This window comes from Pyrgilauda ruficollis, unplaced genomic scaffold, assembly GCF_017590135.1.
Source record: "Pyrgilauda ruficollis isolate IOZ18807 unplaced genomic scaffold, ASM1759013v1 scaffold2, whole genome shotgun sequence".
In the NCBI taxonomy this organism is placed as follows: domain Eukaryota; kingdom Metazoa; phylum Chordata; class Aves; order Passeriformes; family Passeridae; genus Pyrgilauda; species Pyrgilauda ruficollis.
In genome coordinates this window covers 24422985-24446516 of record NW_024519206.1, presented here as the reverse complement: position 1 = coordinate 24446516, position 23532 = coordinate 24422985, and the positions used below count along the sequence as shown (strand labels likewise).

Genomic DNA, 23532 nt, shown 5'->3' with positions numbered 1-23532 from the left:
CGAGTTCATTTTGATTTTTCCCTGTCTTCCTCCATAATAACCAGAAGTTCCTAATCCATAAAGTTGGAGATCTATAGAATTATCTATATGCATTTTTGTTATATCAAATTACAAATCACTTGAGCTGAGGCAGATAAGCAGCTTAAATAAAAGCATATACTGCAAAGTGACACAGGACCCAGCACTTTAAAAAGACAGTACAGCAGTCTGAAGAGCAACTAGACTAAAACTACAACCGCAAGTTTCAGTGTGGGTTTCCTCCCCCATCCTTACATTAAGCAAAGAAGAAACCTAACCTGGTCAAAGCTACACTGGCATTCATAGCAAGGTGATTAAGTGCTGAGTTTAACTTTCACAAGCTATCCAGCTTCCCTGCAGTTCAAACCAAGATCAGTCCCCAAGATAGAAAAAATGCTCGTAACAGTCATTTTTGTAGCTTGTCACTGTATACCAACCTTTGTGTGTGCTGTGTTTAGGCAGCTCCCACATTTCTACTTCTTCCACCTCATGTCTCATGTCTCTGCGTTTTGAAGGTGGCTTGCCCATTCTTTTCTTCTTCGGTTTAACCAAAGGTGGGCACACTAAATAACAAGATACAAATGGTGTTATTTCTCCAATGCATAGTCTCAAGGCAAATTTAACCATGATTTTCACCAGCTGATCTGTGGTGTTCCTCTTCCTCCCTCCCTTTTTTGTACCCATTTTAAGTAGCAGATAAAATTGACACTACATGTCAAGCAAGTCTTACGCATCTACAGTGTTTAATCACTGTCTAACCAAAATTCTGGATGCATTGTATTTTGGGTCATAATTTGGATAGGTGTTAATGTGGTGAAAAAGGAGCCTAGTACATTGGATAATTCTGCCTTAGTTCACTTTTCAGGTGTTCAAGACTAGTCGGTGCTGTCCAAGTGACCCAATTCACCCACTGTCTTTAAAAAACTTCAGACCTGTGAAGGTGTGCTCTACAAGTAAACTGCTCAAGCCGTCAAATTTAGTGCATTATATTACTGCTAAAGCCATATATCTTGTTTAGACAAACCTCCTTACTTGCAGAGGACTTTAATTTGAAAAAGCAAGTACTGATATAGGCAATATTTTTAAAGAGAACGTAATTTTAATAGCACTTCTGAGACATCCACTCTCAAAAACAGCCTTCAGAAAACACCAGTTCCTGCTTCCTAACACTGAATGTGATGACTTCTTCAAACTACCTGGCCTAGAAAAAGAGGAAGAGTAAGCAAGGAATAGACTAAACATCCTCAGTTTGCTGCACCATCTATGGATTCAAAGATGCAGAAGAGACATGCTGAAAGTTAAAGGTAATTTACAGTTATTTTAGAACTATTACCATATTTTTATACATTGTTGTAGTAGAGCCAAGAGCAATGCTGCTAAAGTAAAATGTTTTCAACTCTTATAGAGCATGCTAGCATTAAAAAACAAAACCCTACAACACTGAAGTCTGCATGTAGAAAGCCTCCAATGCAAGAGGCAAATAATCCCAAACCCCAATATGCTCAAGCAGGAAAGCAATGTAGAGAAAGAACAGAGGAAAACACTATCTACTTGGTTGTTGATATAGGAAAGCTGACGCATATTATCAGTGAACTGAAGTGAAGCAAATCAGGCTGTTCTGAAGATAGCCTCACACCCCATTATTTGATAGGCTGATCCCAAAATACTCAAAACACATAACCCAGGAGAGTGGCAATACCCACACTACAGCAAATTCTGTAGCTGTTCCAACAGCACCTACACTCAAACACCTCTGAAAAGCATCAAAACCAGATCTGAACTCCAAGTAAGACATTAAATATAAAGAAGAAAAAAACAAAACATTCTGCTTCATGAGGTATGAAACTATCTATCTAAGCTATTACTTTGTTAAAACAACTGATTTCTTCATCTTTTCCTTAACTAGATCACAATGATTTGCACTCAATCATTCTTTAGCGGTGTCAGGGCAACTGTGTAATTTTTCTGAGCATTGGTATATGAAGCTGCCACATAGAACTCCCTACACGTTTTAGTGATCAAAATTAGAAACTACCACTGCACATGCTATCAAGAATAGCATCATCTGTATAAAGAATTAATATTACAGTTTATGGCAGTAACAACTTCGCACGAATAAAGGCTTTGCTTTGGCCACATCAAAGCATTTAATGTTTTGATTTCCTATAAAATTACCTTTAAAAAAATCCCCAGAAGTATCTCTGATGCACCCTTATTACCCTGTTTCAGCTTGAGAAGGCTATAAATATATCCAAGATACACGGACTGATAGGCATTTTATCAATACCAAAGCAAGAACGATTAGTTTTATTGTTTTCAAATCTTATTCAACTATCACATGCTTGCTATTTTGTATCATATCCTTCTGGATGTTCCTTAAGAACAAAAACACACAGAGAAAGTTGTACCTTGTTCTTTGCTCCTTGCTGGAGGTGAGAAACTACCACGTATTTGGCTGGTAAATCTGGGTTTAGCACCACTTCTAATCCAGTACTCTTCAGGTGGTATCCCCATATTCTCTCTTAACAGCCTTCCTAATTAAAATTAAAAGAAAACATTAAGGTCAGTGTTTAGTCTTGGTAATGCAGGTGTACTGTTTGATCCACAAGCCACCTGCTGAAGCGACCATATAACCAGTGACAAACTGATAACTCTTCTTATTCTCAGTTTACATTAATCCAATTTCTAAGAGGATCTACCATGGTATAAATAAGATGTCCTTTCCCAGGCCACATTTAATACTGCTTCTAACCAATTTTCTCAAAGTACAAAACTGTTTTTGCTAAGAGAGCAGCAGCTACAATTTAAAAAAATAAAAATTGTTTGACTCCTCAGCTGCAGGAAAGTTACACAGGGTATGTCCACCAGATTATAATGAATTTAATTCTGTTTAATGCACCCAGCATTAGTCTGTGATAGGAGAGTCAGAGTGTATAAACTGAAATGCAAAGCTTCTAAGATATTAAGCAACAGTCAATACATAATCCAAATAACCTTAAACTCTACAAATTAATAAATTGCCACTAATGTCAGAGAGTTAAGTATATCAAATCTAACACAAAGGAGAGTCTCTGCATTATTCTCTGCTGGCTGTAAAAATACAGAGTCCCTATGCAGTAGCTAAAAAGTTGCAAACTTCCCTCTGCTTCAGAAAGTGTTCTGCAGGACTTATGGCTCTTGGCCAAATTTGAAGATACAACATGCTCTAATCTTCCCACTAGTTTAAGCTACAATATGAAACTGCAATTAGGTGTTCTTTGTGTATGCTGCTAATGAGCACTTTGTCCTTAGCAATTAGCTCACCTCTCAAGAATTTCCATAGCATTCGCTGGTGTTCAAGTCCTTCTCTTCTTGTCATAGGCCTCTTTCTTCCATAATACCCATAGTCACTGTACACTTCATCTTGTTCTCTCTTCCTTGGCTTATAAACTACACCAATGTTTTCAACAAGCCCACTCCTAGTTTTTATTTTCTCTTGAGCTGGCCAGCTAATTAATTGTGCTGGTACAGCATTTGTAGATGGTTTCCAAAGCACTCTCTGGCCAACTTGGTAGAAATTTCCTTTACTTGGCCTCAAGATGCCATATGGAGGGGCTTCTTGAAAGAAATACTCAATTTCATCTATATCGTCATCCTCATCCCCGTCATACTCATCCTCTCCATCTTCCTCTTCTCCCTTCGCAGAATATTCTTCAGAGTCCTCAACTTCTGACAAGCTCTTAGTTGCTTTTTTGTTGGGAGAATCGACTTCTTTCCTACTAGAGGACCTAGAAAGGGCTCCCAGCTTTCTGCCTTTACTGGAAGCCTCTTTGATCTTTGTGTTTGAAGAGTTGACATCTTGGTCATTGAGGCTGTTCACCTGCTCCTTTCCTACCGCTTCATCTACATTAGGGGATCCACCATGTTTAATTTGCTCTAAGCCATCTGTACTTTTCTGAAGAGTATACATGCTTTTCTGAAGCACATTGTCAGGCACAAAATAAGACACTGGGGCATTATCAGTAGATGAGCCTTCCTCTCCAGAGGACATGTCATCAGAGGACAGACTGATTACACTTCGACGCTTCCTTTGTGGCAAACAAGCATTGTAGTTTGTGTCCATACTGTCCAAACAAGCCAGCCAGCTGCTAGAGGGAGCAAACTTCTCAATTGATTTGTCACACCAAATACTTTTTTCTGTCTGCCTTTCATTGGTTGCATTGTGGCTTAAATTCAGCTTTTTCTGCTGAAAGTCACTCATTACCTCCATATTAGATGGAAGTAGTCCTGCTTGTTGAATAAAACTAGGCTCTTCTTGAGAAGTTTTTGATCCTGCAGCCCTTTTAGTGCTAGATTTCTTAGCTATTACCACTTGTTGATCTACACCAACAGATCTTGCCAACTCTGTGATTTGCACTGCCATGGTTTCACCTGGGGGGGATTTTGCCATCTTTTCTGCATCCAGCTTAACTTCATTATTTTGGACATCTTTCTCTTGCACAGCTTCAGCACCCTGTTTGGCAGCGACAACAGCTTTTCTCTCATCTAAGGAAGCTCCTGGCAGCATATTCTCCCCTTCGTGAGGGCCATATAGCAAGCCTTCACAGGAGCTAAGAGAAAATAAGTCATGTGGCACTATGTTCTCTGGAACTGGTTTACCGCTTGCCACATCATACAATGGGATTGTTTCTTTAAAGGACTTCCACAGCTGAATAGCTGGAGAGCCATTTCCGTATTCTATCCTCACTTCTTCCTTCTCAAAGGCATAGCTTCCAGTAGGAAGATTTCTGTACTGTGTAGAGCTGGCAGGGTTCTTATTATGAAACTCTCTGTCTACCACAATAGAAGAGCCAAATGAATCTTGTTTCTCTGAAGTGGTTTCAGTCTCTGTACCTATACCAGGAGAAACACAGGCTGTATTTCCTGCATCACAACCTTTCGTTTCTGTACGGATATCTTGATGCCTTTTTTGCTTGCTTTCAGGCTGTCTAGGATCAGTCTGTGTTTCTTTTGTCTCCATTTTCTTCCCAGAGCTATTATAATGCCTAAATCTTGTTGCATGATAAAACATAGGGGAAGGTGGGGCACCATTAAAATAAGGCCTTCTGTTAATTCTTGCATGCACTGGGTGCTGTGGGACAAAAAATCTAGGGTACTCATGGAGCGCAACAGAATAAAATGGAAAATATGGATTTCCACTTCGGAAGCCTAGACATTGGTGACAAAAAGAAAAGACAAATATCTTTCTGAAATAAGTAATCCTGAATCATATTTACTAGACAGAGACAGCTACAAGATCAGACACATATGTAAATAAAACACTCCACCTTTCAATGCTTAGAAGCAAATCTGGTGCAATAACAGAGAGTTCTTCATTAGGCAGTAGCTTATCTCAACATCTACACTTCAACCAGAGCTTGATTTCATCCCTTGGAACATTCACCAAGTTGTATTTCTGTGCTTTTTTTGGCTATTTCACAGACTGTTGATATAACACTGATTTTGAAAAAGACAGCTCCAGACAGAAGCTCACAGAGGTATAGCACTTACAAGGTGTATTTAACAATATTTTTTTTAATTTTCTTAAGTTTACATTTATCCATACCTATCATGCATGCTCATGTGGAATTCACATATACACACACATATTAATTGCTAAGTATGTTCTGGAGCTCTGTGTCTGCAGGATGGTCATTACTTAGTATGTGCTTAGCTTCCATTCTCCAGAAGCAGATGCTTTCCACCACAGAAGCTACATATTTAAGGCACAATTAACGTAGTGCTACAGTTGTCAAAAATCCGATTTATTAAGTATTTGTTAAACTCTCAAGAGTTACTGCAAGATACTGTTACTCCCAAGATACTGCAAGAGTGGAGGAAAGTATGTAACTAAGTAAGAAAGGATCCCACAGAGAGCTGCTGTTTTCCTTACCTGGAGCAGGTACGCAGTATGGACTGTATGCATAACTGAGGCACCATGGATTTGGATAAGGCTGTTGAGCTGATGACTGAGCATAAATAAAGGGTCCTGGGTGGTTTGTGGAATATGATCCACTTTCTGAAGTTGAGGCAGTATTCATTTTTCTTTAAGCACTAAAAGAGAGAAGTAATCATTACCAACCACTTTAAAAACTGCATGACTTAATTATTTTTATGCTCAGTCAGAATTTAGCAGACATTCCTCTCCCTGCCCAAAGAAAACATATCCTTCCAAAAGGAAGCTGCTGTCTTCCAAACAGAGGGTAACAAACTGACATGCTATCAAGGTCAAGTGTTTCTGTTGGGCTTTGCTAAGCAAGCTTTTGTACACAGCTCCCAATATTAGTCCTTCAAGGCAACCTTGTAACATGCTCTAGAGCAACAGAGCTTCAGTAGTCTTAGAGGCATACATCTCTACAAGTAGTATCCCAGCCAATTAAATTAAAAAATAAAAAAAAGTCTTCAATGAATTAGCCTTAAGCAAGAGGCCACACACACACAAATGGTAAAAAAAAAAAAGCTCAGCTTCACACAATCAGACATTTAATGCTTCATGAAGAAAACACTTTTTAATGCTAATGCATGCGTTGTTGCACATTACAATAAGAACTCCATTAATTCAGGATTTGCACTTTATACTATACTTAAGAACAACAGCTAACTAACGTAGTAAACCAAGTATTTCAGTGACACCCTGCTTCCTACGCTTAAACCAAATGATAGGTAGCAAAAACAACCCCCCCAAAATCCTTGTGTGTGAGTTTGCATTCAGAGCCATATAAATTCACAAGACAGAACTTCCTCCCACACTTAGATGTCTCCTCAGTTAACTAATACTTGCAAGCAATACAACACTATCACACATAACTTATAAGCAAAACTCTAAGAAATCAGAGAACACAGAACTTAGAAGATCCAAGCACTTCAAGGTTACAAAAAAAATTAAATAAAAAAAATTATTTTGAGACCTGTTACAAACTAGCACACGGTTCGGCCTAGAGTTTCAGAATGCTTTAGGAATGCTGGAGCCCTCTTCAGCTTCCATCTAGGGTGGCCAGTGCAGCTCTTGAAAGCACCAGAAACCCTACAGACTCCCTCAGGCCAAAGAATTACTTTGACCTTTGAGAAGGAGAGTGGTGTAGAAAAGGGGAAAAAAACACCACCACAAAAACAAAACAAACCACCAAACAAAACCCTCTACAAGAAGCTATTCCTCCCTCCCCATTAGAGCCACAAAACCTAAAGTCCAATAATAATGCTGCTGCTGCTGCTGCTGCTGCTGCTGCTGCTGCTGCTGCTGCTGCTGCTGCTGCCGCTCACATCCCTACAAAAAACTAACCACGTCCTCTTTATGGCAGGCAGCTGCTACTTGTCCACTCCTCCTCCCACCTGAGGCACATTTAACAGTGATGCAGGGAGTGTTTTTCAATCATTGTGTGGGAGGAAAATCAAAACACACGGATAGGAAGAGTTGTAAAAGCCTTCAGCTGTTGTACAGAAAGCTGGCAGTCTCATCTTGCAGTTGTTTAAGCTGCATCTGGTATTTCCCTTTTATAATGTTGGAAATTACTTTTTTATTTTTAGGGGGGAAAAAAAAGGAAACATTACCAATCTTTTGATTCAAATTGCAGTTAAAAACAATTCTTTCAGGAGAAAAAAAAAATCAGAAGACCAAGGCAAGTTTACATTTATTTTCAGGGTTTACCAGTTGTTCAGTACTGAGTAAAGGGAGCAATGCTCTTCCATCCTAACATGGCTGAGGGGGCTGACAAATGCAATGTTATTTCCATATGAACAGAAGAAGCACTTCTTCCCATACAGTGTACTTCACCACGTGTCATGGGAATTTATGAAATGTGAAGCTGCAATTTGAGTCTACCCTGCCTTTTTAGAGGAGGTGAGACTCTGAGTTGCTGCTCTGGAATTGTACATCTCCAAATGGGAGACTTCTGGTACAGGGGCACGTGGAAGGAGAGGAAAGCACAGCGCATGTGCTATGCCGGCTGGTGAGTGGTTGGGGAAAAACAAGGGGGTATGGATGCTTAGAGATTCTTTGTATTCCTCTGTTGGGAAGTTCCCAAAATGGATGTGTTTTTTCTTTCTAGAACATTCAGATTAAACACATGCTTTGTACCAAAGCACAAACTATAAATGTTTGGGAAGGGTTACTGATCCATTCCTTGCAGACCTTCCCAGCCGAAGCTTGTCCTTTCCGCTGACAGCAGCTCTTGCACTTTGCATGACTTGTAGCAACAGGACAATGAGTACAAAGTGAGATGGGAAATTTATGCTGGATATTAGTAAGAAATTCTCGATTGTGAGGGTGGTGAGGCACTGGAGCAGGCTGCCCAAGGAGGTTGTTGAATGAAATACCTGGAAGTGTTCAAGGCCAGGTCAGACGGGGCTTTGAGCCACCTGACCTAGTGGGAGGCGTCCACGCCTGTGGCAGGGGGGTTGGAACTCGATGGTCCTTAAGGTCCCTTCTAGCCCTTAACATTCTATGACTCTGTGACTTGTCTGGTATGCTTTAAATCCCCAGCTCTGCTCTGCATCCATCATACTTTCACCTCTTTCAAGTGCACTTCCCAGCCCTTCTATTGGTGGATGGACCCAAAGAGAAATAAAGAAAATAAGTGACACTGCATGGCTTTTAAAAAGGTATATGTTCTCAGGATTTTCCTTTCTCTCGTACCTCCCTTCAGCCTCCTGTGCCCCTGTCAATTCCTTCCATCCCAGAGTAAGCTCCAGTCCCCACAAACCTCAGGTGAGCTTTGAGCTTTGCTTTTAGGGCAGCAAACCCACACTTGGCCAAAGGACATTCCAGGACTCCAGGGGGACAGGACCCAGCTGGGTGTTAACCCTGAAGCCCACAGGCCTCCAGGTTGTAGCAAGTCTGGAGCACAAATCCTGTGAGGAGCTGGGGTCGTTAGAAAAGGAGAAAAGGAGGCTGAGGGCAAATTTTATGGCTCTCTACAGGTCCCTGAAAGGAGAGCGTAGCCAGGCAGGGTCGGACCCTTCTCCCTGGATACCATCGACAGGAAGGATGAGAGGAAACGGCACCAAGTTTTGCCAGCGGAGGTTTAGGTTGGACATTAGGAGGAATTTCTTCACAGGGCAGCAGCAGCAGCGCCTGCGCGCCCAGGGGCCGCCGCCGCCGCCTCCGCAGCCTGGGAGAGAGACCGGATCCGCCGCCGCATCCTCTTCCTCCCCCACCGCTTTCCCCGCGGCCGCCCGCGGTCGGGACGGCCAGGCACGAGAGGAAGCGGCCGCCGGAGGTTTGTCCGGAGCGGAGGGGTTGGGGTTGGGGTTGTTGGAGTCCCCGTCCCAGGAGGTGTTTAAGGGAAGAATGGATGTGTCGCTCAGTGCCAGGCTCCGTATGACAGTATGCAGGTCGCACCCGGTGGTCCCGGAGGCCTTTCCCAAGCCGCTGGATCCTGTCCCTCTGCGGGCCGCGGCTCCCGGCAGAGGGCGCGGGGGCCCCGCTCCATCCCGCGGGAGGCGCCGCTGCCGGGCGCGCGGGCAGGGGGCGCTCGCGGGCGGGAGAAGGGACAGGAAACCGGGGGCGGGCCCGGCCGCCCCCCCGCGCCGCCGCGCCTCGCATGCGCAGACGGGGCGGGCGCGGCGCTCCGTAACGGCGGGCGGGTGAGGAGGAGGAGGAGGAGGAGGGCGGAGGGGTTGGGGTTGGGGTTGTGGGGGGAACGATGGCGCTGGTGGCGGCGCTCCCGCGCTCCCGTCCCGCCGTGCCGCGGCCGCCGGGCCCTTTCCCGTCCCCGCGGGGAAGCGGCCGCCCCGAGGAGGCCTCGGTCCCAGGGGCGCCCGTGGGGGCTTCTGCGGCAGCCGCTCCCCCCGCCGGGCGGGCGCGGCTCCCGCCCGCCCCCTCCCACCGCGGCCGCTCCCGCCCGGGCCCGCCGGCCACCGCCGGAGGTGGCAGCGAGGGCCGTCTCCGCGCCCTCGGGCAGGGCCGGCTCCCGGGAGACCCGAGGGGAGGAGAGGCCATCGGGATCGTTCCTAAGCCCGGAGTGTGGCGCTGCTGGAGGAGCGGGAAGGTGCCCCCTTCCTTCTGGGGGAAGCAGCAAAGGCATCAGGGCTGTGTAGGGACAGGACGGCGCACCTGAGCATCGGAGAGAGGGAAGAAATGTGTTTCCTCCCCCTAGTCCAGCATCGCCGCGTCCCGCAGGCGGGAGGGGGCTGTGGTGGGGGGCCGGGGCGTAGCGGGGCTCCCCTTGGGCTGGGCAGGTGGGGATGTGTGAAACCTGGCTGTTTGTGTTGGCAGCGCTCGGAGGGACACGCACTGGGAAGTCTTGGAGGAGAAGAGCGGTGTGGTGGCATTGCCGTTCCTGGTAGCTGCCCCTGCGTTCCCTGCTGATCCATCTAGTTGTGCTTACGTACACTGGGCACCGGCAGTCACCAGGGTGGGCTTCCGTGGTCGTATGTAGCTTTAAAGAGTCACATAATTCTTAGTAAGCTTTTCCGGACTAAATAAGCAGATAGTATCGCTTTGACGTTAGTCAAATTTTCCCGGCGTTTATCATTATTTCTGCTATGAAACGGGATAAATACCTGCTGCTTTTGAAATAACTTGAATTATGATTTAGAGACGGATTTGTACTGTACTTAGCACGTGCATTTTTAGAGGCTTTATTGTAAAGCCCCAGCTTGGCTTTTCTACATCATGTATATCTACTTTGTGTTCATAATGGGCTGAAAGGCTGTGTGCTGTTGTGAGCTCACCTAGGGCTGTAGCTACATGAATTTTGTTCAGATGATGTATTTCAGAGATTATTAAAATGCACACTGAGTGTAGTTTTGTTTCTCAGAAATCTATCTGGAGGAATAGGTAATTTTTAGTATTTCATTTAATTACATTGCATAGTAAATGTATACATCAAGTAGTCTCATGATTTGAGTATAGGTGTCACACCTTTTTCCAAATTGTTTTTGTGTGTCGAGTAGAGAGATCCCTTTATATGCAAAGATGTGTAAGCAGCATCTTTCAGGAACAGTCCAAAGAGGAAGAAAAAATGTTGCTGCTTATTTAATATTTTTGACTACATTTTAGACAGATGGTTGTTGTTGTTTTTTTCTTTGCTGAAGCAGGCTTTTTTGTTTTGGTCATGTGATTACGAAGCAGACCAGAATTGGTATAAACCCTAAAATTTTTCTTTCTTAGTTTACTGACTGTTGTGCTTTGAGAATAAATTTTATATGCATGAGTATGATATCCATTATAAGACTTAACCTTTCAGGCACTAACTTACAATTAATTAAGCTACGTTAATGACTAATTAATTTCTTAATGTTGAAATGCTTGAATTTATAGTTAAGTGTCATATAGTGAATATTTAAGAAAATGACATGTACTTTTAAACTGGAATTTAAGTTGTTACATAAAACACACTAGCTTCATTAATGTTCTGTAGTTCAAAAAAAAAATTTATATGTAGGATACATGGCTAGATCTTACTGGAGACATCCATGGCCCACTTTTTTTTCAAAGGTTAATTTTCCAAAACAGGTCGTCTTCCACAAAACAGAAACACCCTTGGGGATGGAAACTACCTGTGCTCAGCGTAGAAGTCCAGTTGCCAAGCTGTTGGTTTATCATGTCATAAATGCTAATTTTCTTTCTGAGCAGGTATTTCCTTTAGTGTATAACTTCCTTTAGGAGCAGAAAAACAGGAGTACATTGTGACCAAGCATGTTGTTAACATGGAGTCTGACACTTCTAGTATCCAGTTTCTGTGTAGCTTCAGAAAACTCACCTACCTCAAAGTTGTAACTCACCTCCCAAGCATAATATGCATGGAAAATAGTAGTAGTTTCCAATTGAATAGTCATTTTCAAGTTAACATTGTAGGATTAAACCTTTCCCTTGTTTTTAGTGAAATTTCACATTGCTGCCTTAGAATCTCCTTGATGTCCTCAGTTTTCTGGACTACTGTGCTATCAAAGACACCTTTGATAGCTTTAGAAGAGAGGAAAACTTCCAAGTCTGGAACTGCTTCATCAATTACCTATTTCTTACTCACTGCCAAGGATGCAAATTTGATACATTACTCAAGAATCTAGAGCTTCCAACTCCTTTTTTCTTCTTTCTTTCTTGTCTTTGAGATCTGTTGGCTAGGTGTGTCGATTTGCATAATTGATTGTAATCAGTTTTAGTACTCGCATTCCCCCTTGCTATTAGCTGGTATGTTAAGTTTGAAACTGGTTGGTTTGTAACTCAGAATATCCCTCATAGTAACCAAGTGTTGAAGTGCCTGAGCTGGATACTGTGTTGCTAGCTGGGAGGATTGCTGTCTCCACACACCAAGGCTTGTGTAGTTTGGCTTACAGTTGTTCAGGTCTAAATTCTGACCTTTTATTATGTTAAAAATAGTGAATGACTCACTTCTTTAGATGTGTTTTTACTTGTGATTTGGATGAAGCTGCCCTTGGGTGGAAATAGGATTTTGATTAAAAGTGCACAAAAGTAGTATTTAAAGTTTGTTTTTTATTTGTTTGGGTTTTTTTTTAATTAGTTAGAACTAGATTAAATAAATTGAATGTCCAGGGAGATAAGTTTGGGTTGTTGTTTTTTTTGTTTTTTTTTTGTTTTTTTTTGTTTTTTTGTTTTTTTTTTTTTTGTGTTTTTTTTTTTTCTTCAGACATATGGAAAATGAAGTGTGTTTTTTAAAGTGTGAATTTGAGTTAGTGAAGTTGGAATTCAAGAGGTATTTGATGGCTGAAGATGCAGATGGAAACCTGTGACACTTTCATAGATCTTTTACATATTTCCCACCATTTAATGGGAAGTTAGGCATCTAATCTGGCAGACTAATTAATGGGATTTTCAGAAGGAATCAGAATCTCTTTAAAAAACCCCAAAGAAAAGATGCCTATATATCTTTTTCCCTTCTTATAATTTAGGTGGGAAAGAAATATTTTTTTTTAAATAAGTTCAGTTCAAGAATATTATATCTGTGTATTTTATATGTTTCTCTACCAAACTGGAAATAGTCAGTATACCTGTTCCCTGTTACACACTGCAGGGTAGTGCCACTGCCATGTATGTAGTGCAGTATCTCTATCAATCTTTGCCTGACCTCAGAAAATAAACAGATTCAAGGAAGGCAATTAATAGCCTATCCCATAACTCATTAACATTTGATGACTAATTTTCTGAATGGTCTCATTCAGATTTGAAGTACATGAACAAGTGTTAACAAGCCACCTCATTAAAACTACTTAAGTAAAAAGGAATAATTACTTAAAAACAAACCCTCTTATCAACATGTTACTTAATGTTGCTCTCCAGCTAGATAGGGAGGTACTTTATATCACCCAGTGATTCCATGGTTTCAGCACCCTGTGGCCTTCCAGCAGCTACCTGCCAGTCCTGTTTTGGATAGCTGGCTTCCAAGAAACAACCCAGAACAAAATCGTCACTTCAGTGACATCATTGAAGGGGAAAGTCTCATTCCTAGATCTTGTATTCAGGGATTATTTTTATTCTATGAAAATTTCAGTTCAGGATATAAAGCTAACTTTAGCCATAGATCTTTTAATCCGTAAATGAGAAATGTCCACTGCTGCATAGTTACTGGGACTCCAGCAGACAGCAGTGCATCTGTAGACATTTTCTCAAGTCCCCAATTTTTCATTTATCTCAGATCCAATGACTGTATGCCAACCAGGCACAGCGCAGTGAGAGAGATGTTGGGTTGGGACTAGCTAAGCCTCTTGCTTTCCTCCTTCAGAAGTACATGGCTTTGGACAAGCTGCTTTTTATTTCAGTGCCTCAGTTTTTCGGCCTCAAAGTGAGGAGAGTGTCTCCTTTAAAATTTTCTTGAACTTTCCAAAGAGGTGTGAGAGAGGTAGGTATCTTGGATGATTTTCCAGGCACTAAATGATGTTACTACCACCACTTACCTAATGTTTTCAACAGATTCAATTCTCTTCGGCAAATGACAATATAAATTATGGCAATTTTGGACCAGTAATTCAGAGATCCTTGATGTATTTATTTCCATTACAAGGGAATGGGATGTGAGTCCTGACTTTGTGACAAATAGAAAACTTTGTTCTTTAGCAAATGGTTATTGTTGGCAGCAAAACACAGTATAGATGTGGAAAACAGGAATCGTGTATGTAGCATGTTCCTACCATGTGCACTTCCCTGAGTACACGACAGATGGTTTTCTGTAAACCAAAGGCTCCAGCTTTGTAAATGTATGGTTCAAAGGTGATCCACATCACATAAATGTTCTGCAACAGGACTCCTGTCATCTCCTCAATCTTTTCTGCTACTGAGGGTCGTACTCAAATGTTCCAGTTATTTATAGTAATTAATTTCACAGTTTCAACTTGTCTTCTGCTGAACAGGTCTGCTTTTTCAGTTATTGACTGTCAGCAGCTTTCTGCCAAAAATGTCTTTAATCTTACTAGCAGGTGTATATCAATTTCTCCATGGCATCCTTGACTTGTTCTGCTACCTAATGACTGAACCAGTGCATATTAATTTTCTTTTTTTTTTCCTGTTTATCAAAAAATATTTATATTCTTTACAGTTACATCAGAAAAGGGAGTTATGGTATCAATGAGTTCTTTTGCTAAAGCTTTGTGTTACTGATGCTCTGCCCAAACAGAGCTTAATCCACCAGCTTGTATTGTTCTTGAAACTTTACTCCTAAGCCAGGAAAAACAATGCTGTAGAGAGACTCGGGATACCAGCAGAGCCACAAGCTATTTATTTCTGTGGCCCTAACACACGTAGGGAGTCTGTGTGTCTCTGTAGCTGTTTAAAGTTCAGTGCAAAATCTGTCAATGGATTGGGTTGCATGGTGAGTGTTCCCAGAGTACCAGGAGGGTGGGCAGTAGTGCAGAGATGAGATGCACACTGTCTTGGTGGAAAGAAGGTGTGACCCGAAGCAGAAGGTCATGCTTTAGATGGAGCAGTATTTCTATATCCTCAATATATTTATGGTTTAGTGACTTCAGAGGTTACCTGAAACTTGAAGGTCTTCAGTCAAGACTTGTGCTAGTATCTGTTATTGTAGCACACGGTAATATCTACTCCTTCCCCCACGTATCAAAGCCTTTTCTGTTTTCCTTAATTAACTGCCTTCACCTCAACAGTGAGCATTGGGTTTGACCAGCTGGACTGTTTTCCAGTTAAGCAAATAGGGAAAACCAAGAGTTTGAGATTCTTGTTTGTGTCTATTTATCACTGAAAAAGAAAAAAGATCAGGGACACTAAATTAGTAGTAATTAAAGTGGCATTAATTAAGCATATCTGTTTCAAGTGAGTGAATGTTGAAAGACGGCTCCTTCTGAGTTGTATTACAGGCAGGGCTGTGTTGAAACAGTAGATCTTTGGTGTGGCTTGCAGGTATTTCTACTGTCTTGGTCTTACACTAAATCTTATGTTTTTGTGTGGAATTTAAGGAATGTCATTTCACACAAGTTGTTTCTGCATTCTCTGTTCATCATGAACTGTAGTGATAGTGATATCTTAGACACAAGACAAACATGTCCTGGTTGTTCCTCAGTTTTGGAATGCAAAAGAATGTTGCAAGATTAAATAAATCTGGAAGCATTTGATAGCTGTGGTACTCCGGTGTCCATTATGATGGTAATTTACTGTCACAACTATCCCATTCGTAATTAGGTTTTTGTGTTCAAGTGGAAGATGAAATAAAACCTGACCCCATTTTTAAGAGGAGAAATGTCCAAACAAGATAATAGACCTTGGGAGCCACTGTAGGTGTTCTGAGCCTTGCTATTCCAGCATCTCTTTGCTCCTATTATTTCCTTGTTTTTCTTTTCTCCTCTCTGCAGCAGTGAAGCTTACCTGGCTGTATGGAAATTACTCAGAAGGAAAAACAAGGGAATGTGAAATATTAATAGGTGAAGCCCTTCTGCCTGGAGCAGATGAATTTAATATGCATTGGAAATAAAGACTTTTAGGGTTTTTTGTTCTGTTTGTTTTTGGGGTTTTTTTACTTACTGCTAGTTCTGCTTCATCTCTACTAGAATGCCAAAGGTGAAATAAACAGGCTGATAATGATGTTGAGAGTTTAGCTGGAAAGTGATGGAATGTGAAAATTACTGCATTTGTATTTTTAGTAGCCTGGTACTGATAAGCTTTCAGTAGACAAGAACAAAGAAGCAGAAAAACTTACTATTTAATGTAGAAATGGGGAAAAAAGTGGCTGTCTTATCAATGGTTGAATGAAATTCACAGGTCTACTCAGTGGGAAATCTGGGTAATTCTTTGAGGAGGAATGAAGTCGTACTGAACCTTGTTTTAACTCCCCAGCCTTAGGAGCTGTGTTGACAAAATAAATAATTTTAATTTGTGAGTCTAGGTCATATGATAATTAATGTACAAACTCCTCTGCTTTTCATTTCTCTTAGATACCTTTGTTGTTTAAATTTTTTTCTTAGAAGGGTTTTATTGCAAGTGATGAAGTACTAATTTAGAAATGCTTATTAGACAATTACTTCTAAGAGGTAACTAAGAAAGGTTTTCCAAAATGTGCTAATATGTAAATTAATTTTATTTTCCTGCTTTCAGTCAGTCAAGTGCAGCCACTGACCACGAGATGCTACCACAAAATCTACCTCAGACTTCACTTTTGTTCATTCAGTTGCTGCGTCATAGATCTCAACGGGAGCTCTGCAGACACTCTTGAAAGTCTCCGAACAGATTGGGACATCAAGTCAAAGCATGATGACCTAATAGGAGGTCAAAGTCTGAAACATTGATTCAGCAGTTCAAGATAACACTGCCGTTTTTAACAGTATCACTTCTGAAGGCTACAGACCTCCTGCCATTTCTTTCCTGGCTACTTCAGAAACAACTCAGCTGACCTTTCTTTGTTGAAGAGATCTTGACTTTTCTCTCTGGTCCTGGAAATATTAATGGAATACAGTCATGTCTACCCAGGACGAGAGGCAGATAAATACAGAGTATGCTGTATCCTTGCTGGAGCAGTTAAAATTCTTTTATGAACAGCAGTTGCTAACTGACATAGTGTTGATTGTTGAGGGCACTGAATTTCCCTGCCATAAGATGGTTCTTGCAACGTGCAGCTCATATTTCAGGTAAGTATTCAAATCCTGTAAAATCTGTGGTACCTGGTTTTGAGTGTAATAGTAATTGATTGACAATGTCTTACAGAGACTTAAAGATCAGTAACTTATGTACAAAACCTAAATATCCTTACTTTCCAACACAGAGTAAAATAAAATTTCTGGCTTCCTGGGACTTATTCTAGATATTTATTGTAGTTCCTTAGATGAGTGTGAGGAGAAAAATCACACTTGTGATGGCTCATTTTCTTTAGGGAGTTAAATGAGTCTGAATAATTAGTACATTTCTTATTCTTACACTGAATCTTTAAAATACTTAATTTATTTCCCAAGGTGGGATAACAAGGGATTATTGAGACTTGGCTGCAGGAATTCTATTGTCATGTTTAACTGCAGTTTCTTAGTAGAAGCATCTGCTAAAAGTAGGGATTGATGTGCAAGTTCATGACTTTCTTTTCTGAATCATCTGGTTTTCCCTGCTCAGCAAAGCTGGAAACTCTTCCCTTCCTTGAGTGTTGTGGCAATGCAAGTGTGTGTGGTTTGGGTTCTTTTTTTTTGTTTCATGGTCCCCCCCAAGATATTGTTGAAATTTTTAGTTCAGTAGCTCTTGTTTTCCAAATGTCCCGGTTTTGGTCTTTGAAAACATTTCTATTAATAAGATATATTAAATGCTACCACTTTTTGCAAATGCCTTCATAGTAAGACCTGGATGATGAGGCATCATGAGTTTTCTGCAGTGATTAATCATTTTTGTTGGCAACATAATATAATTAATCTGCCTGTCTGGAAGGAATTTTGAAGCTTGAAACTAGTCTGAGTGACATCCACGCATGTTCTACCTTCCTGATGCATTGTGGAGGGACTGTAACTTTTCTTTCTGGTTCAATCACTGGAAAGTTTACAAATCTGCTTTTCCTGAGACCGGCTCACTATGCAGAACACATCCGAGATGTTTTCTGTACTTTGCCTCCTTTCTTGTAGAAAACTGTGGAAGGATTAATTTATTACTTATACAGAAAATTTTTGTCCCTGCTGGCTTTTCTGTTTATTTTTTCATCTCAGATGAATCTGGTCCAACTTTTAGCAACAAGTATTGTGTGATCACTAGATAATAATTATTACCATTGGCCCTGTGCAGATGACATAGTTCCAACAATTTGTAAAATAACAGCCACTGCAAATGTAGCCAGATTTAATGTGGGTGGTTAATCATAAGGTTGGAAAGCTGTCATGAGTCCACCCAGTGTGCTGCATCAGAATGTGCAGTCAAATCTCTTATTCATATGTGTTTGTTTATTATTTATGGAATGAGGTTTTGGCACTGGTTAAAAGAAGTATCAAACTTGTGGTTTTGTCATGTTCTGCTTTTCTTCTCTACTTTGGTTTACAAAAAGATGCTCAGCTTCCTAAATTTAGCTTTATTATGAAAAATTGATAGCCCTGAAGGAGGGGGAAGAAAAGCAAAGCATCTTGCTGTGTGATCCAGCCATTGTGTGTGATTGCAGCCAGCTTACCTTCCATCTTTGTGTCTGAATGATGTGCAGCCCTGCTCCAGCACAGGCGGCTCAGCAGTGTGTAAGCAAGAGCCAGAGCCTCCAACAGCTCCCTCTCTTCCTTTCTGATGAGTCTCTGTACCCTCTTGTACTTTTTTGCTTATTTTTAAATAGCTGCACAGCAAGTTGATACTCAGTTAGTCAGTGATCCCTCCTAAAATGCAAGATGCCCTGAGTTGAGGAGTTTAGAAGAAGACAGAGAAATGGGGATGGGATAATGTCTTTTGTATCAGATGCTTTCTGGAATGGCTTTGCTTAGGGAGTGTACCTCCATGTCCCCTTCACCTCTGCACCCAGAAGCAGGACTAAAAGGTGCACTCACTGTCCCTTCTCACTTCTCTCATACCTGGTTTCCTAAAAAAATTAAAAGCCCAAATAAAGATAAAGAGCCTTGAACTGAATTTTTAGCACAACCATAAATACCAAACCTGAATCAATATAAAGCTCTTGAAACCAATGTCCCCTGTTTTAAGAAAATAGACAAGTACCCAGCTTATAGTACCAGACTGCAGTTAGTTCTTAACTGTGTTACAATTAAAATACCAGGATGGGCAAGAGGTGTGTGAAGCATTAAGGAAACAATTCAAATTGCCTTTCTAGTCTTCTTCAGGAAGATGTAATGGAAATATTCGCTCTTTTTTTCCCAGATTACATCTGATAGGTTTTTCTGTTTTTGATTTTTGCCTGCAAATTTGAAGTTTACTGCATGTTATGATGAATGATATATAAGAAATAATTCATAGAGTGCTGGTCCTTGCTCCATTTCTTCTCCTCCCAGAGGAGCATCCTTTTTGATATTACTTAGCTCAGTCCATTACATAAATCTGCTTCTTTTGTTTTAGAATCTAAAGTCTAGCTGTGGATGTTTCAACAGTGTTTTTTGGAGGATGTTTCTTATCACCTATCATAGAAAATATTTAAATTGTGCCATTAAAACTCCAAAATCATTAGCGCCGTCTGCTGATTAACACAGAAGGGTTTGCATGAATATAAAGTATTTCTGCAGAAGGCACTGATGTTACTCTTTTCATGTTCTGTCCAAATGTTTTATTGTAAATAGTAGATGTCAACCTAAGGTAAATCCTAAACACCTGTGAACAGGCCTGCAAAAGGACTGTTCACCTTTGGGAGTGTAATCACCAAAGGCCTACAGGTGACTGTTTAAGATTATTCACTGCTGATCCTTGTCTTAATATGTGTTTCTCCTCAGAGCAATGTTCATGAGCGGGCTGAGCGAGAGCAAACAGACACACGTACACCTGCGGAATGTGGATGCAGCCACTCTGCAGATCATCATCACTTATGCATACACGGGTAACCTGGCAATAAGCGACAGCACAGTAGAGCAGCTCTATGAAACTGCCTGCTTCTTACAGGTAGGAATGTTTAGAGGAGGAAGTAACAGCTCCTAATCTCTGAACCACTTTATTCTTTATCTTGGTAAAAGATCTTTCCTCTTGCGTAATTTCAAAACACTTTTGCTCTGTTTGTTCTGTATAGACAGCAGTTGCTTGCCAAATTTGCTTTATGTAGCTATCCCTCCTTGCATGACAGTCCCTTTGGAAGGCTGGAAGTAAACCAGTGTATTTCTAACATTTAGAAAATTAGTTTTGCCAGCAGACATAATCACGTTGTGTACTTGGTCTGTATGAAGCAGTTGAGTGAGTCACTGCTGTGTTTTTTGTACGTATAGTATTCCGTGCCTGAACTGTGTTGTTCAACACCAGACGCAGGTACTTTACGTTCTGGTGCTACGTGAAAGCATAGACTGTATGTGTAATACTTCATGTGTTTCTTTGCGTTACAGGTAGATGATGTGTTACAACGATGTAGAGAATACTTAATCAAAAAAATTAACGCAGAAAATTGTGTGCGTCTATTAAGTTTTGCTGATCTCTTCAGCTGTGAAGAGTTAAAACAGAGTGCTAAAAGAATGGTGGAGCACAAGTTCACAGCTGTGTACCACCAGGAGGCTTTCATGCAACTGTCACATGATCTACTGATAGATATTTTAAGCAGTGACAATTTAAATGTGGAAAAGGAGGAGACAGTGCGTGAGGCTGCTATGTTATGGCTGGAGTACAACACGGAATCACGCTCGCAGTATTTGTCCTCTGTTCTTAGCCAAATCCGGATCGATGCACTTTCAGAAGTAACACAGAGAGCCTGGTTTCAAGGCTTGCCACCTAATGATAAATCAGTGGTGGTGCAAGGACTGTACAAATCGATGCCCAAATTTTTCAAGCCCAGACTTGGTATGACAAAAGAGGAGATGATGATATTCATTGAAGCTGCTGCTGAAAACCCTGGTAGTCTTTACTCTTCTGTCTGTTACAGCCCACAGGCAGAGAAAGTTTACAAACTCTGCAACCCTCCCGCTGACTTGCATAAGGTTGGGACGCTGGTAACTCCCGATAATGACATCTATATAGCAGGTGGGCAAGTTCCTCTGAAGAACACAAAAACCAATCACAGTAAAAGCAGCAAACTCCAGGCTGCCTTCAGAACTGTGAATTGTTTTTACTGGTTTGATGCGCAGCAGAACACTTGGTTCCCCAAGACGCCGATGCTCTTTGTACGCATCAAGCCGTCCCTGGTGTGCTGTGAAGGATACATCTATGCAATCGGGGGGGACAGCGTTGGCGGGGAGCTCAACAGGAGGACTGTGGAGAGGTACGACACCGAGAAGGACGAGTGGACCATGGTCAGCCCCCTGCCCTGCGCGTGGCAGTGGAGCACGGCCGTGGCGGTTCACAACTGCATCTACGTCATGGCACACAACTTGATGTACTGCTACTTTCCCCGCTCGGACGCCTGGGTGGAGATGGCGATGCGACAAACGAGCAGATGTTTCGCCTCAGCTGCTGCTTTTGGTGATAAGATATTCTATATCGGAGGACTGCATATTGCCAGCAATTCTGGGATAAGGCTCCCTAGCAGTACTGTGGATGGGTCTTCCGTAACAGTGGAGATCTATGACGTGAATAAAAATGAATGGAGGATGGCAGCCAACATCCCTGCCAAGCGCTATTCTGACCCGTGCGTCAGGGCCGTTGTCATCTCCAATTCCTTATGTGTCTTTATACGGGAAACCCACATGAATGAGAGAGCCAAGTATGCCACCTATCAGTATGACCTGGAACTCGACCGCTGGTTCCTGAGGCAGCACATATCAGAACGCGTGCTGTGGGACTTGGGGAAAGACTTCCGGTGCACTGTAGGAAAGCTGTATCCATCTTGCCTTGAAGAGTCCCCGTGGAAACCTCCAACGTATCTCTTCTCACCAGACGGAGCTGATGAATTTGAGCTGGATGGGGAGATGGTTACATTACCACCTGTATAGCTCCCAAATGAGACTGCACAACTGACTCTGTCCTCAGTTATAAAATAATAAAAGAAATAAATGGCTGTGAAAGAACAGGTCTGGGGACAGAAATCTCAGAGCTGTCTTTCATGAGCTGTATTTTTATGCCCTACCTAACACTTGCCGCCATTCAGTATGAATTAGTGAAATGAGCAGATATGCTTCCATAATCTCAAATACTATTATCAAATAATTGAGAAAAATATATGTATATCATGAGCTTGAGCATCTGACTTGTCTAAAGAATTAATTCTAGTTCTATAAAGTCTCAGTTCAGGAAAATTATCTTAAGAAAAAATAGTAGTTATTGTTTCTAGGATGATGTCACAACTCTTTTGAAAGTATCTTCCAGTTACATTTTAACTACTTCTGGATAGTCTACTTAAGTGCTAGTTATATAATTGTCAGTGTGGCCTAATTAAAGGACTGTGCTGCACTTACTAAATACTAATATCTATGTTGGTATAGTAATGCCATTAAAAGAAAAAGAAACAAATCCCATGGATCTACACCTGTGGTAGGAAGGGTAGATCTTCCATTGTATGGTAACATGCTGGGCAAAATGACTGCAGGTTCAGTCAAGCTGTATGATGAGGTGCATGTATTCTATTTTCACTAACTTATACCTGTCTATTTAGAATACAGGTCTTCCAAGCAGCTGGTAGATTACCAGGTGTGGACTTAAGTTGCTGGGCTTGCAATAGGAATTGCCAGCCCTCATAGTGCGGGTCTATGTGGGGCTTTAATCAGTAAATGCCTCCACATTCTGTATTACAGTAACATTGGCTCATGTATATTACTTCCTGCTGCTGATGTATTTTTCCATTGTAAAACGAAGTTTTAGTGTGGATTAACCAGGTCTCTATTTTCTGTTAATTTAATAACAAGCATTACTGTAGTGTGATTGTGTATAGATATCCCTTAGCTGTCAGGTTTTTTACTTTGGGGGGGGAAGCAAACTTCAGGAATATCCTGTGCTGTGTGTGCAGGAGAGCAGATGCCTAGTGCTGCTCTGGCATTAATCCCAGGAACCACTAGCAGTAGCGGGGTGCCGCCAACCTAACATGAACACAGGTGCTTCATGACAAACCTTACTAGCATGTTCAGCTGCATCATGTTCTGGCACTGTATTTTGAATGACATTAATTTATTAAAAAAGTCTGAATCCAATTGCCTGAGTGTGCTTTTTGGCTGAAATAAATAGAGCTGTGCCACCCTCCCACCACATGCACACTTGTAGCGAGTAGCTTATTGAAAGAAGCTAGAAATAGTTAAGCTGCAGAAAGCCTGGAGATGAGTATGTTAAGTTGATTCTGCTCACTACTACTCAGCAAAAGCTGGAAATTAGGTATTGAAGTCAAACTTCATTACAGGATTACACAGGACTAGAAATCCCTGCTATCATTTTTGCAAATCAGCACTTCTCCAATCATGGTACAAATTCTGCCTTACTGAAAGCGAAGAACAGCAGGCATTAAGGAGGAACATTTTCTGTAAGTTGAGACAATGGCAGACCTATTTTCAATCTTAAGTAAGCAAGAGCAAATTTATTTACTCCATTGT

General features: G+C 41.4%; 2 protein-coding genes across 6 annotated transcripts; one reads left to right on the top strand and one right to left on the bottom strand.

Moving 5' to 3' along the window:
- Positions 1–390: 390 nt before the first annotated feature.
- LOC121353018 lies at positions 391–6077 on the bottom strand. Its single transcript, XM_041466509.1, has 4 exons — positions 5930–6077; positions 3322–5205; positions 2427–2552; positions 391–581 (listed from the first exon to the last, which is right to left on the bottom strand). The coding sequence occupies exons 1-4, from the start codon at positions 6075–6077 to the stop codon at positions 391–393; spliced, it is 2349 nt and encodes a 782-aa protein (XP_041322443.1).
- Positions 6078–9095: 3018 nt separating this feature from the next.
- Positions 9096–23139, top strand: KBTBD2 (kelch repeat and BTB domain containing 2). 5 transcript variants are annotated; one of them, XM_041466242.1, is made up of 6 exons: positions 9096–9251; positions 10250–10388; positions 13753–13832; positions 16535–17064; positions 19816–19981; positions 20413–23139. In XM_041466242.1, exons 4-6 carry the CDS (start codon positions 16895–16897, stop codon positions 21946–21948), a joined length of 1872 nt encoding a protein of 623 aa, XP_041322176.1. In that variant the 5' UTR covers positions 9096–9251; positions 10250–10388; positions 13753–13832; positions 16535–16894; the 3' UTR covers positions 21949–23139. The 5 variants fall into 5 exon arrangements, with proteins under 5 accessions (XP_041322176.1, XP_041322175.1, XP_041322177.1 ...); XM_041466241.1 differs by lacking the exon at positions 13753–13832; XM_041466243.1 differs by lacking the exon at positions 13753–13832 and having other exon boundaries at positions 10250–10404.
- The last annotated feature ends 393 nt before the right edge of the window (positions 23140–23532 follow it).